Consider the following 16,526-nt stretch of genomic DNA (forward strand, 5'->3'; position numbering starts at 1 on the left):
TGCTATTTTGTAAAAGTTTCAAATCAAAAATCAGCAGAAAAATTTGCATATTTGCTCCGTCAAAATGTACAGAAAATAACGATTCTTATGGTGGAATTACTCTTAGGTTTACTATGAATAATTCAAACTGGATAGATGACGAGGAAGACGATTCATTCACTGAACTCAGTGTGAGTTATAATAAATTCTGTTTCTCTAGATAATTTTTTCTATTTGTGAGTTGATATTGCAAGGTTGTTACACCATTGTTTGGAAGTAAAACAGATAGAATAATCGTCATTTATTCATATAAATTTTAAAGATATTGGTAGTTCAAGATATGGCATTGTATTTTCTCATTTTTCTGTTCTCTTATGACCTTTATTTCAGCCACTTCTAATACAGAAAAACGATCAAATGAGTTCACCAACTATAATTGAGGTTTCTTAATTGAGTTACAGATAAGTAAAAAGATGTGTGAATTGCCCCTATTAGAATACTAAAATTAAGGTGCCTAGCATCACTGCAACAGCATTATTAGCCATCTTCTAGAAAGAAACCACTCTCATTTCACAACTCCCATCTAATGACTTTATATCAAGATCCACCAAAACTTGGAGCACAATTGCACTTAAACTTAAAGGGGGGGGGGGGGGGGGGGGGTTCACCCTGATTTTTTTGTGAAACTTGGGTTCGAGATAGCAACAAACTAGGACCAGTGACCGAACTTTTGAGGGGGTCCCGGACCCCAACCGCCAAACAGTGCCCGCGGGGCAGCCACGCCCATATTCGGTCCAAATTAGCCCCAATTTAGCCAAATACCCTGAACATGCCCAAAATCCAGATTTGATCAAAAAAATTTGGCGTCCAAATTCTGAATTTCGCATTGCAAATTTCGAATTTGGCCGCCAAATTTTTTTAAAGGCCTAACTCAAAATTCTGTCCCAAAACTTAAGGTCGAAATGCGATTCTACGTTGATTCTGAAAATTTCATGTAAAAATATTGAAACCCTATTGAGTTCTATTGTTTTGAGCGAAGTCAGTTTTGCAAATATCGCGAACTGAGATATGGGCAATTTTGTTCATTTTTTGCGATTATTTGAACACAAAATCCACAGTTAGGTAGATATTGAGCTGATAATCATAGAGAATGTGTAGTTTAGGCTTACCTTCCATATAAAGTTGGTTTCATTCAAAAATATTGATATTTGACCAATATATGGGCCAAAATCGATCAAATTTGGTGCGTATGCCCAAATATGGTCATATGGTTTTTTGCTCATAACTCAGTCATTTTTTGTCCAATCTTGATGAAAATTCATATACGAGTTCAGGGGACCACTAGCTACAAAATCTGGATTTTGGGCATGTTCAGGGTATTTGGCTAAATTGGGGCTAATTTGGACCAAATATGGGCGTGGCTGCCCCGCGTGCACTGTTTGGCAGTTGGGGTCCGGGACCCCCTCAAAAGTTCGGTCACTGGTCCTAGTTTGTTGGTCAACTGCTATCTCGAAACCAAGTTTCACAAAAAAATCAGAGTGAACCCCCCCTTAAGCTTTTTGACTACTCCTACAAGATTAGCCTTGCTAAAAGTCGCCTGAAAAAGGCACTTCTAAAGCTGCACCATGCTTATTATGATTCAGCATGGACCTCAAGCGATTATGACATAATGCAGCTGTCATTTGAAAACAATCTCCTTCAACAAATTTAATCCAGTGTTCTCGGCCCATAGGTTCCTCCTATTAAAAAAATTTTGATTTTGGTAAATGTGTGCTGACTCCACCACCTATGTATTTAACCTAATATTTAGTGTATTACAGGTAGACATTGACTTAGGTAGGTATTTTTCTCTTAGGTAGATATTAAGAATTTGGTAAATTTCTTAATTGTATGACTATTTCCAATATTGAGACGTTTTTAATATTTAATTTAAGAGGGTTTTTGAAATTTTTTTAGGACTGGTTCACAGTGTGAACAGATTCCAGATTTATATATTTTTAAACTGATATTTAATAAAAATGATTAAAAGAACCAATTTAAAAGTTGCCATACCAAAGCCTTTAGTTCCAACAAGAAATGCGGCCGCTTTTCTTTTGTGGATGGCCGCTCAATTTCCCGATCCGTGATGGCGTATTTATCATATTCCACACAACCTGGGGACGGCCCAGTCTTTACTGTTTATATAAACATGCAAATATGGCGAAGTGACTTGCCGACTGCCGAGCGCCGCCCAGTTAATATAATTCTATATTGAATTTGAAAATCGTGTATATTTCTATGTAACCATATTTTTATTGGTTATGCAACCTGACACGGATCTGTGCATGATAGTACTTCTAACTCAAAATAATAATAATATGCTATCAATTAGTGCCTAGTGGGATACATACATGATGAAATTAATAATGTACTTGGTTGGTTCAGCGCCGCGCGCCAACAATTATATAATTCAGACTAATACGCAAAATAAATTTGCGCAGGTAGGAACGTGGGCGGGCACGTATTCACGCACGCTCGCTCGCTCGCACGGTCGCAAGCTACCATATACAAAAAAACCTCGTTCGCTAACCCTTGTCCTTGACTCTTTTGTGCCTTCGTCACTTTGAGTCATGGATCGGGAAAAAATATACCCATTATGTTCACTTAAAAACAACTCTAAATCAGTAGGCTGTCACTCTATTAATGCACCACACCGCTACCTCCACTGCACTAAAAGTTATACAATAAATTCTACAATCCTAATTTTGTATCGTGATGGAGACAGGTGTCCATACAAAACATTTACTAGGTTGCCGTTTGGTGTGAGCAATAGCGAACAGCACGCACACTCCTTTGCCCCGTGTATAGCTGATGCACCTCTTTACTTTATCCCTTCAATCTTCACAGAATTTATTCAAAGTGATAACTCAAATTTCTTCATTTATTGTGATAATTTATATTCTAATCTTTCAGAGTTTGGACTATGATCGCTGTCCTAATGAACCCTACATGACCTTCATATCTTCAAAAACTAAAGCAGTAAGAATGTCATCTACTGTATATCTAATGTTCTATTTGTAATAAGTAAATAGAAAATATCTGAAGTAAAATAGGCTCTTGATACTTCATATCACAGGATAGAATTCAAAATTTATCAATTATTAACGTGATTTAAAAATATTCTTTTTATCGTAATTCCTGCAGATTGTTACCTATCTGAACCTAAAAGACTGGATAATGTTCAGTTTAATAGGAATTGCAACTGGAATCGTAGCTTTTGCAATCGACATAGGAGTGACCAATTTATCAAAACTTAAGTTCAGCACTGTTTATAAATGTAAGTGTGTTAATTGTCAGGTTTTCTTAAATCTAAGCAGTATTCAACATGTTTTTTGGGCTACATGAAGTGATGAAGATGTTACAATGGGGTATCATTTTTATTTTTCAACTGTTACTTTTCAAAACCTACACATTTCAGATTTGGACCATTTTAAAGATACTGCATCAGCACCGATGATGATTTATATTGCATTCTCGTTGCTGTTCTGTCTTATTGCGGCGGCCACGGTTGCTTTCACTGTATGTTTTTAGTTTTTAATATTTGGTTCTTGATAGTCGGTTCAATAGCACAAATCATTTCTATTGCTTTTAAGTGGAAGTCAAATAATTGTTACTTTATTAACGTTCAAACATTGTACTGCCAGGACACGTGGTAACTTTGTAAGCTACGACATTTAATAATACCTGAAAGAGACATTATACCTGGTATTCTCTTATAATTACTTAAGAAAACACCTCATTTCAGCCGGAGGCTGCAGGTAGCGGGATACCCGAAATAAAGTGCTATCTTAATGGAATAAGGGTACGTGTTTCCTTAAGTTTCAATCGCAATTCCTCGTTAAAATCACCTTCTAAACTGAATACCATTACAACCCGACTATAACCTGTTTTAATAATAGTTCTTGGCGACTGTAACAATACTTTTAGCTACCGAGAGTGGTACGTATCAAGACCCTAGTTTGCAAGGCCTTTGGGGTGATATTTAGCGTTGCCGGAGGTACAGTGGAATGTATCAACTGATCACTGTACTGCAGTTGAGTCAAGTTTAAGACTCGAATAAATTACTTGATCATTGTTCGTAGAAGAATTTACTTAAAATAATCAAACAAATTAAATCACAAAAATAATTCTGCGCTATACTATCGATTGCTTCCCACTATTATTGAGTTTATGACATAACATTTTGTCAGTTTACGTAGGCCCTGAGATCGCCCTAATCTCAGTTTTCATGTTTTTATGATTGATGAGAATGATCTCGCGGATCAGCTGACAACATTTTATTGACGTAATTATAAATGAATGCAATTGTTGATAAAAACATTTTTTAATGAACACAATGGTGAATGAAGTAATAATTTTCAAGTTAATATCATTACTTTTAAGATAAAACAATTACCCCTCATTTCAGGTTTACCATGCGGAAAGGAAGGCCCCATGATTCACAGTGGGGCAGCTCTAGGTGCAGGAATCCCTGAGGTTTGCAGTTATATCAAGTACTTAATTATAATAGTAAGCTTAAAACATCCATAAAAGATTATATTATCTTTCATAACTTTAAACACTTAAAGTAAAGATATGGCCGTAGTGACTAACATCTCGCTTTTATATCAGGGTCTAAGTCGACTAGTAAAGAAGTTGGGTTACAAAGAATCCTTCTTTGGAGTCCACGATGACCGAGCTAAACGTGACTTCATTTCAGCTGGTTGGGATATTATTATATTTTCAGTAAAGAGTATATTAATTTCAGAATATAGTGTATAATGCTTTAGTTAAGGAATAAAGTTATTTTATCTCCCGCCAATTACTCAGATAGTTGAAATTAGAAAAACGAACCAGTATTCCCTGTCAGGAGCAGCAGCTGGTGTATCAGCAGCGTTTGGTGCTCCTCTGGGCGGAGTACTGTTCAGTCTTGAAGAGGGAAGCTCCTTCTGGAACCAAGCTCTTACTTGGAAAACTGTAAGTTCTTACCTATTACTTTTGCTACTTTTCTCATATTTCTAGTTTATTGATTTATTTCGGCGAAAATTGTTTAAATCGTCAGTAGTATTTGCTAACACGATCGTGACGATTTTCATAAATCTTTCAGTTGTTCTGCAGTATGTGCAGTGCGTTCGTACTACAAATCCTCAACTCTGCACTTGAAACAAACGATGCAAGAATAGGAGACAAATATTCTGGACTTATCAACTTCGGGGAGTTCAAGGTATTAGGAAGTTAGACTGGAATACTTTGCTTGTACGAGTCCTAGAATAGGTTTTTAAGACCTAGAATTGGTTCTTTAAAATTAACAGATTCTAATTATAACTTAAAATCCTTTAATATAATATTATTTATTATAATATTTAATTATTAAGGACAAGACCTAAGGTGTTAAAAAAACATTTTCCAGTGTGTTAACGGTTCAAACGAATGCATGCTTTGGGGACCTAAAGATCTGATAGTTTTTATAGTGATGGGTGCAGTTGGGGGTCTGCTTGGAGCATTATTTAATCAACTTAATTTTTACATAACTAAATACAGGATCAATCATGTTAACCCAAAGGGAAGAATTGTCAGGTTGTTTTCTTCAAACTATTTTTGTTATTATTATCTCGTATTCTTGAATTCTACTATTGAGATACTGTGCAATACAAGTATTAAAACCTGGAATGTGTTAAGACTTAAGATAGGCTCTGTAAAATTAACAGATCCTAACACACTATCCCAACTTAAATTCCCAACACCTTAATTCAGGATGATGGAGGTGGCCCTAATAGGAATAGTGATTAGTACTCTCGGATATGTGTCAATCAACACAGCAGGACATTGTGTCAGATGGAACAAAAATGGGTACCTTTACTTGCTTCGATTTAATAATCATATAGTTTGTTAATTTGTTTGTATAAATCATTTAATCCGAAATTACTATCTATTCAGATAATATTAATATTCTAGGGTTTAGGTTTGGTTTAAAATTTAATTAGATTAGGTCAAAGAAAGTTAGATTTCAGCCCATATAAAGATGTAATAAGTTATGCCCAAATAAGGAAGTAACGTTTAATCAGGACAGAGAAAGAACTACGAGGTCTGATGAAGAGTTGGTACTGTCCAGAAAAGGACCATCTCTATAACGATTACGGGACATTAGCCTTCAATTCCCAAGAGAACAGTATAAAGATGCTCTTCCACCATTTCAACTTCACCAGTTCCGACAGTAATTGTAAGAAACATCAAGAACAACTTATATCTACCAGTTAAATGTGTGCAAGTTTGTGGTTCTTTAATTATAAGATGAATAGCATAATCTTAACTTGTCTTGTCTCTTAGGCATTTGCACTCTATAAGAATGAAATTGTCTCGATAATTGCTATATAATGAATAAATTCCAACCACGTACAATAATGATACATAATTAACTTATTTCAGCGACTAATTGTGCCGCAAAAGATCTCCCTCTTAAGCCCACCTACATGCCTCTAACTCTGGTGCTGTTCCTGGTCACTCTCTTTCTCACTGCTTGCTGGACTTATGGGATAGGTTAGTAATCTATTGTAATCAACAATTAATAGTACAGAGTAGCGTAGCTTGAAGATTTTGAAAGATTTTGGGCAGTACAATAAGTAAAAGGGGTAGAGGCTCGCGACTTATGTTGGTTCAGAAAAGGAAAAACCTGAGGTGACCCCACGTGATTATATTGCATGTAATACAGCGGAAATTTGTATTCTTCGTACACATATCTGATTAAAAATATTCATTGTCATATATAAAGAAAAGATAACCGAGGGATTCATTTTTATCGAATTTGTTTGCTGATTAAAATCAGTTCAATCGATAAAACAGTTTCAAACTTCATATGTGACCAATGTTCACTTGAACTCCATGTTAATAATCCCTCAGGGGTACCAAGTGGACTGTTCGTGCCGTGTCTACTAATTGGAGCTACTTATGGCAGGATATTTGCGTACGGTTATCAGCAGATCTTCAAATTCACAGACCCCTCGTAAGCAATAAGTTAACCCTCGTAAGTAAACTCTACAATGTCTATAAAAGTGAGTACCGGTTAAAAGTCAACATTAGAGTAGGAGTGTGAACAACAAAGCTCCATTTATGATTCTTACTATACTATGAAAAAGCATTGGCTACTTTTGATGTATAATATAAATTCCGTGCTTATAGGTGACAGATTGTCATGCCTCATGAATTATCCCCTCCTCCCCCCCCCCCCCCACCCCCTCTCTCCCCCTGCATATTGTATGTATACTATATATCCATTATCCAGGTTATTCTACCCGGGAACGTACGCACTGATAGGAGCGGCAGCATTCCTGGGAGGGGTGGTGAGGATGACGATCAGTCTTACTGTTATCCTCATTGAGACTACTAGGAACATCAGCTACGGGCTGCCTATTATGTTAACTCTCATGGTACGTAGCAGCTACTTTTACATTGTTGTGGAGACTAGAGTTGTATTTGTGACATGTTGGCTGTTAGCTCTATGATCATGATTCATTGCTTAGGTTGATGGAAAGATATAAAAGTATCTTTACACATAGGAGTTACGGCTACTTTTTAGTATTTCGATACGGCGCGTTATTTTCTGCTGTAGAATCCGGACCGGATGGTAATAATTATTTCAACTTTATAAATTTTAACTTTATTGCAATCTTATTCTAATTATGATTGATGTTGTGTGACTGATTTTAATTGTAAGTTGAATAAAATGACTTTCAATTTGTAACTGAGTTTGTTGCCATAGAACCATTATGTGTTTTGGTCGTTGAACTGTAACGACAAGTGATTACTTAATCGTAACATTAGAAAGACGGGTTATTACCCACTCAAATAGAGCTTCCACTATAATTGAGTCGCTTATTGTTATTATTGCAGTTCTGTTTTCATATCTGTCAATTTAATTTAAGTACACATTCCCTGAGCAAAAATAGGACAGACCTAATTATACTCAGTTTATATTATATCTAATAACCCCCACAATATTCGTTCTAAATATAGTTGTACTAATCGGATCTAAAGAAGGGACCAGGTGTGGTTCGCAGAAACTTCCTCACTTGAAACTTATTTCTCTGAGTGAAGCTCTTTTATTAACATTGTTTATGAATACATTTATTAACTACTCGAGTCGTGTATACTACAGATTATATTCGTTTATAAGATCGATCCATAAAGTTTATTAGCACATACAATATCTACTGTAATATGATAAAGACTACTATCTTATCATTTCCAATTTTAATAGTCATCGTTAGATTTACATCACTTTCATTTTACAAACGAATTGTATAATATAAAGGAAATAATTACAAAGCTTCCTCTACATTTTGCATTTTGTACAATATCTAAAGTTGGTATTTCGTACCCTGTCGCATAGTTTTCTCTAACAGTACTGTATAATATATTATGTATTAATACAAGATGCTTGTTACTATAGTTACAAGTGTATGCTTGATACTATAGTTACAAGTGTGTACTTGTTCCTGTATATAACAGGTGTGACTGTCATGACACCACGTGACCGTATAAGGAAGTACTTAAATTAGCTGAGAATTGTATTAACATTGCCTTGTAGTTAGTATTGCTTGTAACCGGTATGTACTTATGTAGGTATGTTGTTTTGTAACTGATATGTTGATGTTTACTCTGCATTTGCTTATAACCCTGATGTAGTTGTAGTAAATTAGTTGTACAGTGTCCCATATTGCAGTACCCATTTTAAAATATGTAGGCATTAATCGTTATTTTGTTAATAACATTATAATATGTTATTAACAGAATAACATACATATTATGGTCCTACTATTATTATAATATCATGGTATGATGTTTCCTGAATAACACAGCGTTTTGACACCTGATATACGTGAACAGCTCTCTCCATAGAGCCTAATAACATTGGTCATTGGTGTCGCTATGGTGCTATGTTGGACTACACGTTTTCCAGTGCTGTCTTATAAGCTTATAGTGGTTTAAATTAAGTGTACTCTTTTCCTGCTGAGGTAGAATTTGCCTTTTCGCTGTTTCCCCCAGTTCTTACACATTTTAGGGACTATTATATAATCGAACCTTCTTTGAATAGGTAGAGGTTACTTCGTTTTCTCCTAGTGTTTCCATATTCAGTGTTAGTATTATTTCCACCCCTTCACCCCAGGAGTAACAAGGAAATGTAAAAACCCACGTGACAAGAAAGACCCACGTGACCATGACCCCCACACCCCACCACCACTACCCTATAATAATAATAAGACAGCGTCCCTCTCAGCACCCCCCTGACCAGTTTGAAACCCACCTGGGACCAGCTCTCTGCAGAGTGGGCTCCATCACACAGACCCTCAGATACACCCGGACTTGCTGCTCAGTTCTCAGGAACGACTTGTCACCTTGTTGTAACTCATGTTCTGAGTTTCAGGGGGTTCAGTTTGAGGTGCTGGCTGTATCCTACCCGCTGCACGTGCTGAAGCGCGAGGCGGAGAAGTGCAGGTTGTTAGTGCCGCTGTTGCACGTGCAGGGTTTAGTTCCTGAGTGGTACGAGAGACACTGGATAGTGGGGAGTGCAGTGAGGGGGCTGTGTAGACTGGTTAGGAAGGGGTACGAGAGTGGGGAGAAGTCACTTCACTCTACTAAGTTCCCTTATAAACTACATCTAGACTCACTGTTTGATGTTCAGGATAAGTTTACTGGTTCTCCCTTCACGTCAGCTCAGATACAAATGCTAACTAGCAGCCATCTCAACTCTAGTTACAGGTGTTTTAGGGACGAGCATTCCAACAAGAAACTCAGTAAATCTCCCTGGGGTGATGGGAGGATAAACACGGAAGTGTTCTTCCTGCACGACCCCGAACAAGCTGACTCGTTGCGTAAGAAGTGGAGTATCTTGAACCCCCCTCTGACTGATATGAGGGACTATTTAGGAGAGAAGATGGCGTTATGTCTGGCCTGGAGGGTGTGTTGGGTAAAGTGGGGTCTATCATTACCTGCTCTTACTGGACTTATATCTGTACTGTACGGTGTTATCATATTAGCTGATACTCCTGATACCTTCGTACCCTTCACTCAGACTGAGCCGGATCTTAATCCGGATAATCCGGATCTGGACCCGGACATACCGGACACTACAGTAGACGCTACCACAGCTCTGAGATATCTGCTGGATAACACCCTGGTACCGTACCACGCTCTATTTACATGTCTCTGGACAGTGGTGCACCTGGTAAAGTGGTTCAGTGAGACCACTACTTTACAGTTTCAGTGGGGCATGGTGGGGTACACACTCCACGCTGAGAGGGAACGGTCCGGTTACACTGGGACACCACTGGATGAGACCTTCGAGAATAGGGACTTAGCTCCCGGGGCTAGAGAGAAATGTTGGAGAATGTTCAGAGGAGCTGTGTCTAAATCCGCTATTTTGGTTTCTCTCAGTTTGGTTATTCTCTCCTTCTTTCTGTCGCTCTTTGTTAAGTTTCAGTTAAGAGAATCTCTCACTAGAGAAGAAGCTTACTGGATATTTGATGCTACCTTTATCGCTAACATTGCATCTAGCACTGTTAATGCTATTTGTATTTCTATTCTCAGTAAGATATTTGTCAGAGTAGCCTATAAACTTACAGTTTTTGAAGACCACATTTTCGAAACGGACTTTAAAAGATCCTTGACTTGGAAGCTTTTTATTCTGGAATTTACCAACACCCACTTCAAAAGTTTGTTGATATTGTTCTTCAGAGATATCTTTGAGAGGTATGGTATTTTTGGCATTCCTCCAGAAAAATGTAGTCTCTGTACGGATAATGACTGCCTAACAACAATAGCTCTGAATGTTATCATGATCTTCTGATCCAGGATCTTGTGCTACCGATCTTGTTATGGGTCGTATCCAGAATCAGACACTACGACTACCTCAAAGTACAGGAACTAGGAGTAGCTTCTCACGGCAAGTCACTGGAAGCGAAACCTAACGTAGCACACATCGTAGCACAGGTAGAGAGGAACTAGCACTTCCCTCGCAGACAGTGCCAGGTGCTGTGGAGGATGAGGACTACACTGCACTCCTCTTCATGCTCAAGAAGATGAAGTTGTACAGTATAATGGTGCTGTACACTGCTGCTTGTCCTGTAGCACCTGCAATGCTGCTCTGTTTCGAGATAGTAGGGCACTATATTGACAGGGATAAGTTCACGGGGCGGAGCAGGAGAGTAGCTGCGCAGGGTGCAGATAATATCAAATATTGGAGCTCAATGCAGGAGTTAGTGAACACTGTCGGGATTATAACTAATGCGTTTATTATAGCACATGTGAGTACTGAAGGAAGGAATCTGTTCGGGGTAGACTGGGCTAACTACTACAAAGTAGCCTTATCTACACTATGTGACCCGTGTGATGAGATAGCGCTAGTAAAGGGTATAGGGTTGTGGGTGCTGTGTGTCAGCATTGTGGCTATACTCGTCGTTACATCTCACCTTATCTCTGTTTACTTCTCTTTTACTTCCGTTCAGCTGAAGAAGGCTATGAGAAGAGAGAAGTATGAGACCTCCAAGAAACTAAGTCAGTCTGACTGCAGTCTAGTGACACTCGCACTAACACAGGAATGTCCAACTGTCCGCTCAACTCAACAAAGAGCACTCCATGCGGTGCAAGTAGCACTCCGCACGCTACTTCAAGCAGCACTCCTCGCACAGCAAACAGCACTCCTCGTTCTACCTCACGTTCAGCAAGGAAAGGAATGGTTGATAATGTGGTGATACGAAGTCCAGCCTCCGAGCATTCCATTGGATCAAATGATAGTCAAGGAAAAGCTTTCAGTTATTCTGTGCAGAAAGCAACTGCTTTGTAGAATGTAGATACAGTTTATAAGTTTTTGGGGTGGTTTTCTAAGTTTGAATTTCTTTTTAATAAAATTATTATGTGTGTAGACTGTGGAGTTATTATGTACTTTTCGAAACTGGTTTGTATACTTATTTCATACTTTATTTCAAAGTTTTGTTCGTCATAGCCTCTTTTATAAACTTCAACAATGCTTTTGCTTTTGTTCGATAAAATGTCATAAGATATCACAAATTTGCGCAAGCAAGATAACACTAAAAGTGTCGATTATATCATCTGTCTACCAGTCCTGTACCAATGTAACACACGATGTAGACAGTGTGTAATGTAATTCAACCCGTCTGTGTTTGTGGAAACCTATCCTGTTCTAGTCACCTGTCATAACTCATATTTGTTAGAATGTCGGGAAATACCTGATTTTACCATATTTCCAGGTTGCCAAATGGGTTGGAGATATATTCAACAAAGGATTATACGATATCCACATTGAGTTGAAACACTGGCCACTTTTAGAATGGGAAGCGGAACCACTTTGGGAAACGTATGATTCAATTTTCTACCAATATTAGCAACTATATCAGTGATCATTTCTATACGTTTTAATACTTTGTAGGAGGTAGATTGTAGTGAGGATTGTAGTGAGTGTTGTAGTGAGTGTTGTGGGTAGATTGAAATGAGGACCATCAAATATTTAAGTTCCCTCTCACTCAGGTTAAGAGCAAGTGATATCATGAAATCTAATCTTGAGTGGTTGAACCCACACCCCAATGTGGGTAGAGTAGTTGAAATTCTCAAAAGAACTAAACATTCTGCTTTTCCTGTCTGCGTTTACACGTAAGATTTATCTTGTTTGACAGAAAATTCAAATTTGCTCATTTTGACTAGCTGTGCTTCGAGCCTTTTGACTTTTACCAATAATCTTGTTTATCTTCTAGAACAGCATCAATATTCAGTATATTACTTAACTCCTCCCAATTCTCCCAGCGACAGTTCACAAGGAGGAGGAACGTTAAGAAGAAAACAAATTGGAACGACAAATCCTGTACACGTGAGATCTCAACTCAGACTGCAGGGCCTCATACTGAGATCCCAGATTGTTACTCTGCTCAAGAAGGAGCATTACTCTGACCCAGGCGCACCTGAGGTTACTACTTACATATATTTCTTTCGTCGTTTAACTAACGTACTATTTAATAGAAATCATAAAACATTGGGGGGGGGGGGGGGGGGGGGGGGGGGTAGGGGGGGGGGGTTGCCACGTCCGTCTATGTCCGCTTGTCTCATAGAATCCAAAAAGGACAGGACATAGGAGGACATAGGTGGACATAAACGGACATAGGTGGACATTGGCGGACAAAAGTGGACATTAGCGGACAAAAATGGACAACAAAATTAGTTAAATTTTGTTGAATTTTGTTAAATTTTGTTAAAATTTGCCAATGAGGCGGAGTGATACTTTTTCAAAACGTTTTATGTGGTTCACCCTATACAGTGTATGTATAGATCCTGTTTTAAATGTATTTTGAGGTGCGAAGTGAGATGTCAAGGACTGTTGTAATTGGATACAAGATCTAGAAATACATGCGCTACATCGGTATCACGTTATCTACAAACACATGGAGCGGTTCTGCGCTTGACAAGGCTGTTGGCAAGCAGCCATTGAAGGAAATTTTTAAGGAGGATGCAGAATACCTCAAAAAGGTCTACTAGGACTTATAAACGTAGCGCGCGATGTCATTTAAATTATTTTTGATGCGCTGTTTACTCAATTAAAGACCATGCAGCGCGTGGTCATTCAGCTCAAATTTTAACCACGTGAATTTGATTATCCCTCACATTTTAAATTTGATTATCCTATATCTGACAAAAATTCCCTCTTTTTCTGCTTTAACAAAACTAAAATTAGAATCCTTCCATTGACTTAAAAAGTGCACATTGGGACATTTTGCATCATCTTAGAATCAACTACTCGATAGTTTGTAATCTACTACTATTGTGAACCAAATTGTGGAAAAAATATTATCAGCTTCACTTTTTACAAATATAGATTTTAGCAACCTAATTCTCCAAGTTAGTCATTAATACTATTTTTCATTGTTCAGTTACCAGATTTGACGCACAGTGAACTGACAGAGTTCTATCCCAGATACCCTGACATAGACGATATTACTTTGACTATTTCTGACCAAAATAAAGTAGTCGTAAGTAACAATATTTATTTGATTAGACTTTGGAATGATGCCTCCCCACGAAGGATTGGGTATCAACTCTAGTATAATGAGCAGTTTTCATCACTTATTATTAACAATTTTACCCAACACCACCATTACTCCCATCTTACAAGGTATTTTCAGGATTGTTCAAAGTACATGAACCCCTGTCCCTACACAGTGTCGCCTCATGCTCCAATAACTAAAGTGTTTACTCTGTTCCGCTCTCTCGGTCTGAGGCATCTCATTGTGGTGAACAACAAGGGCGAGGTAGGTTACTGATCAGTGATCACGTGTCAAGCTCAACAATAAATCTTCAGTGATAGCTGGTAACTTGTCGCAGGCAGTTCGTGAAAATGAAGACTCTAAATAACCCGGCAGGTAGAGGGTATAATAACAAGAGCTGAGCTGCAGGAGCATCATATAGAGATTGTGTACAAAGCTAAAGTGGAGACTCAGAGTACTGTTCTGGCGAGGTAAGCTTATAGCAGTTCATTTTCGGTTTCAAAATTACAGTCTGACTGGATGCTTTTTAAGGGCAATCTCGTATTATCGGTATTCGCTAATTTAAATCAAAACAATTTAAGCGGATATATGTTAAATGTTAGTTTTGGAGACTACGTGGTATTTTTCAGTTCAAGAGCAGATTTAAGCGTAAACCCAGTACCCATTACGATACAGCACAGTGCTACCTTGAACCCAGAATACTTGCAACTTCCTCTTCCCCCAAGGACGCTCAGAACTTTTTGAACATCCTTCACATTCCCAAGGCCGTTTCGGGCCATCCATAAGAAGGGTTTAAAAATCAGCCAAATTCACCGACGTAATTTATGGACAAATCCTTTTTATTTCAGAGCTTTATCGCCATGCGTCAGATCCGTCTCTATTTCTTGAATGTTGAGTGGCAGTTTTTGTGTGGAGTGTCTAGTGATTTGATTCTAGAAGTATTATATAATATTAGGAAAATAAAATCTATTTTGATCAATTGAGTGATATGATGTCATAAGATGTTTGCTGTATACATTTTGAATACATTAGTTTCTTTGTTATGAAAGATTCTCACTTTTAGATAACAGTAAATTTAATTGGAGCTAAGAGAGTATGTTTGCTATCATCTGTCATGTAGGTCGTGGAAAAGAAGTTGGCAACAATGTGATCAGGCCCAATTTTCTTAATGTTACTGAACTTAGAACTAAGACTGATATCTTTGATCTTCTTTCCTAAATAAAATACAACAGCATTTTGTCCGGTGCGGTTGCAGATCACTCCTGCGTTGTGCGTGTTGGGGGGGGGGGGGGGGGCCAATGGCATAAAATGGCATAAAATGGCATAAAATGGAGACTTTTTCTATGGAGAAAATGGAAAAACCCATGAGTAATTCTCCATTTTCTCCATTTTATGCCATGAATTTTGTCTTCAAATTTTGATCTTTAACACCTAAATTGGACATCCTAACATGTTTATTTACGCTTACTAGGGGCGTAACAAGCTTATGAAAGCTCATAGTAGGCTACTAGATGCTTATACTAGGTTAGTAGAGGCACACTTCAGGCAAACTCATAATTACTCAAGCCTAGTGTAAAGTTATTTCTACAGGCTACAGCAGGAGTGAGTAATAGGGGAGAGTAATTATAGGCACTGAGAAGTGAGACCTACATCCTCGAAAGTCGAAACAAGCTCGCACTGCAAAGGGGAGGCCTGCCTTCCGAGATCGCATTACTAGGGGGAAGCCTCGAGTCCAAATTTGTGTATCTAGGGGTAGGTGCAGACTTCGATAAACCGAAAAACCAAAAAAATATTTTCGGCTAATAATGAAGAGGGTAGCATGAAACGTGGAGAAAAGTGGTTTTTAGAAAAACTTTGAAAAATTTTGACTTAGAAAATTTTCGGCCCGAGTCATTCTCGATACGTACCTCTCGTATCGAGAGCTCACGATTCCGAGCTCGTGTTGCAAAGGGGAGGCCTGCCTTCCGAGATCGCATTACCAGGGGGAAGCCTCGAGTCCAAATTTGTGTATCGAGGGGTAGGTGCAGACTTCGATAAACCGAAAAACCAAAAAAAAAGTTTCGGCTAATAATGAAGAGAGTAGCATGAAACGTGGAGAAAAGTGGTTTTTAGAAAAACTTTGAAAAATTTTGACTTAGAAAATTTTCGGCCCGAGTCATTCTCGATACGTACCTCTCGTATCGAGAGCTCCCGATTCCGAGCTCGTATTGCCTTCCGAGATCGCATTACCAGGGGGAAGCCTCGAGTCCAAAATTGTGTACCGAGGGGTAATTTTCTAAGTCAAAATTTTTCAAAGTTTTTCTGAAAAACACTTTTCTCCACGTTTCATGCTACCTTGTTCATTATAAGCCGAAAATATTTTTTCGGTCAAAATTTTTCAAATTTTTTCTGAAGACCGCTTTTCTCCACGTTTCATGCTACCCTGTTCATTATTTGCCGAAAATATTTTTTCGAAGTCCACACCTTCCCCTCGATACACAATTT

At 38.2% G+C, this 16,526-nt stretch overlaps 1 protein-coding gene across 1 annotated transcript; it reads left to right on the forward strand.

Annotated features, from left to right (window-relative positions):
• Positions 1-103: 103 nt before the first annotated feature.
• LOC134818985 (H(+)/Cl(-) exchange transporter 6-like) lies at positions 104-15,087 on the forward strand. The gene is made up of 24 exons (XM_063828735.1): positions 104-170; positions 370-420; positions 2,932-2,997; positions 3,163-3,295; positions 3,437-3,537; positions 3,764-3,820; positions 3,946-4,015; positions 4,427-4,494; positions 4,630-4,720; positions 4,868-4,974; positions 5,105-5,221; positions 5,408-5,574; positions 5,752-5,847; positions 6,063-6,217; positions 6,424-6,534; positions 6,895-6,997; positions 7,277-7,421; positions 12,261-12,367; positions 12,538-12,660; positions 12,811-12,970; positions 13,929-14,027; positions 14,181-14,306; positions 14,418-14,512; positions 14,672-15,087. Exons 1-24 carry the CDS (start codon positions 114-116, stop codon positions 14,784-14,786), a joined length of 2,520 nt encoding a protein of 839 aa, XP_063684805.1. The 5' UTR covers positions 104-113; the 3' UTR covers positions 14,787-15,087.
• The last annotated feature ends 1,439 nt before the right edge of the window (positions 15,088-16,526 follow it).

The sequence above is a fragment of the Bolinopsis microptera genome, chromosome 1 (genome assembly GCF_026151205.1).
Source record: "Bolinopsis microptera isolate Bmic1 chromosome 1, MBARI_Bmic_1.0, whole genome shotgun sequence".
Classification (NCBI taxonomy): domain Eukaryota; kingdom Metazoa; phylum Ctenophora; class Tentaculata; order Lobata; family Bolinopsidae; genus Bolinopsis; species Bolinopsis microptera.

What these genes read in the sequence shown, in the direction of transcription:
- LOC134818985 (XM_063828735.1), top strand. Translation starts at nt 114, where the DNA reads ATGAATAATTCAAACTGGATAGATGACGAGGAAGACGATTCATTCACT. An exon ending in TATCTTCAAAAACTAAAGCA is followed by an intron (nt 2,998 to 3,162) that starts GTAAGAATGTCA and finishes TAATTCCTGCAG; the next exon opens with ATTGTTACCTATCTGAACCT. An exon ending in GCTATCTTAATGGAATAAGG is followed by an intron (nt 3,821 to 3,945) that starts GTACGTGTTTCC and finishes CAATACTTTTAG; the next exon opens with CTACCGAGAGTGGTACGTAT.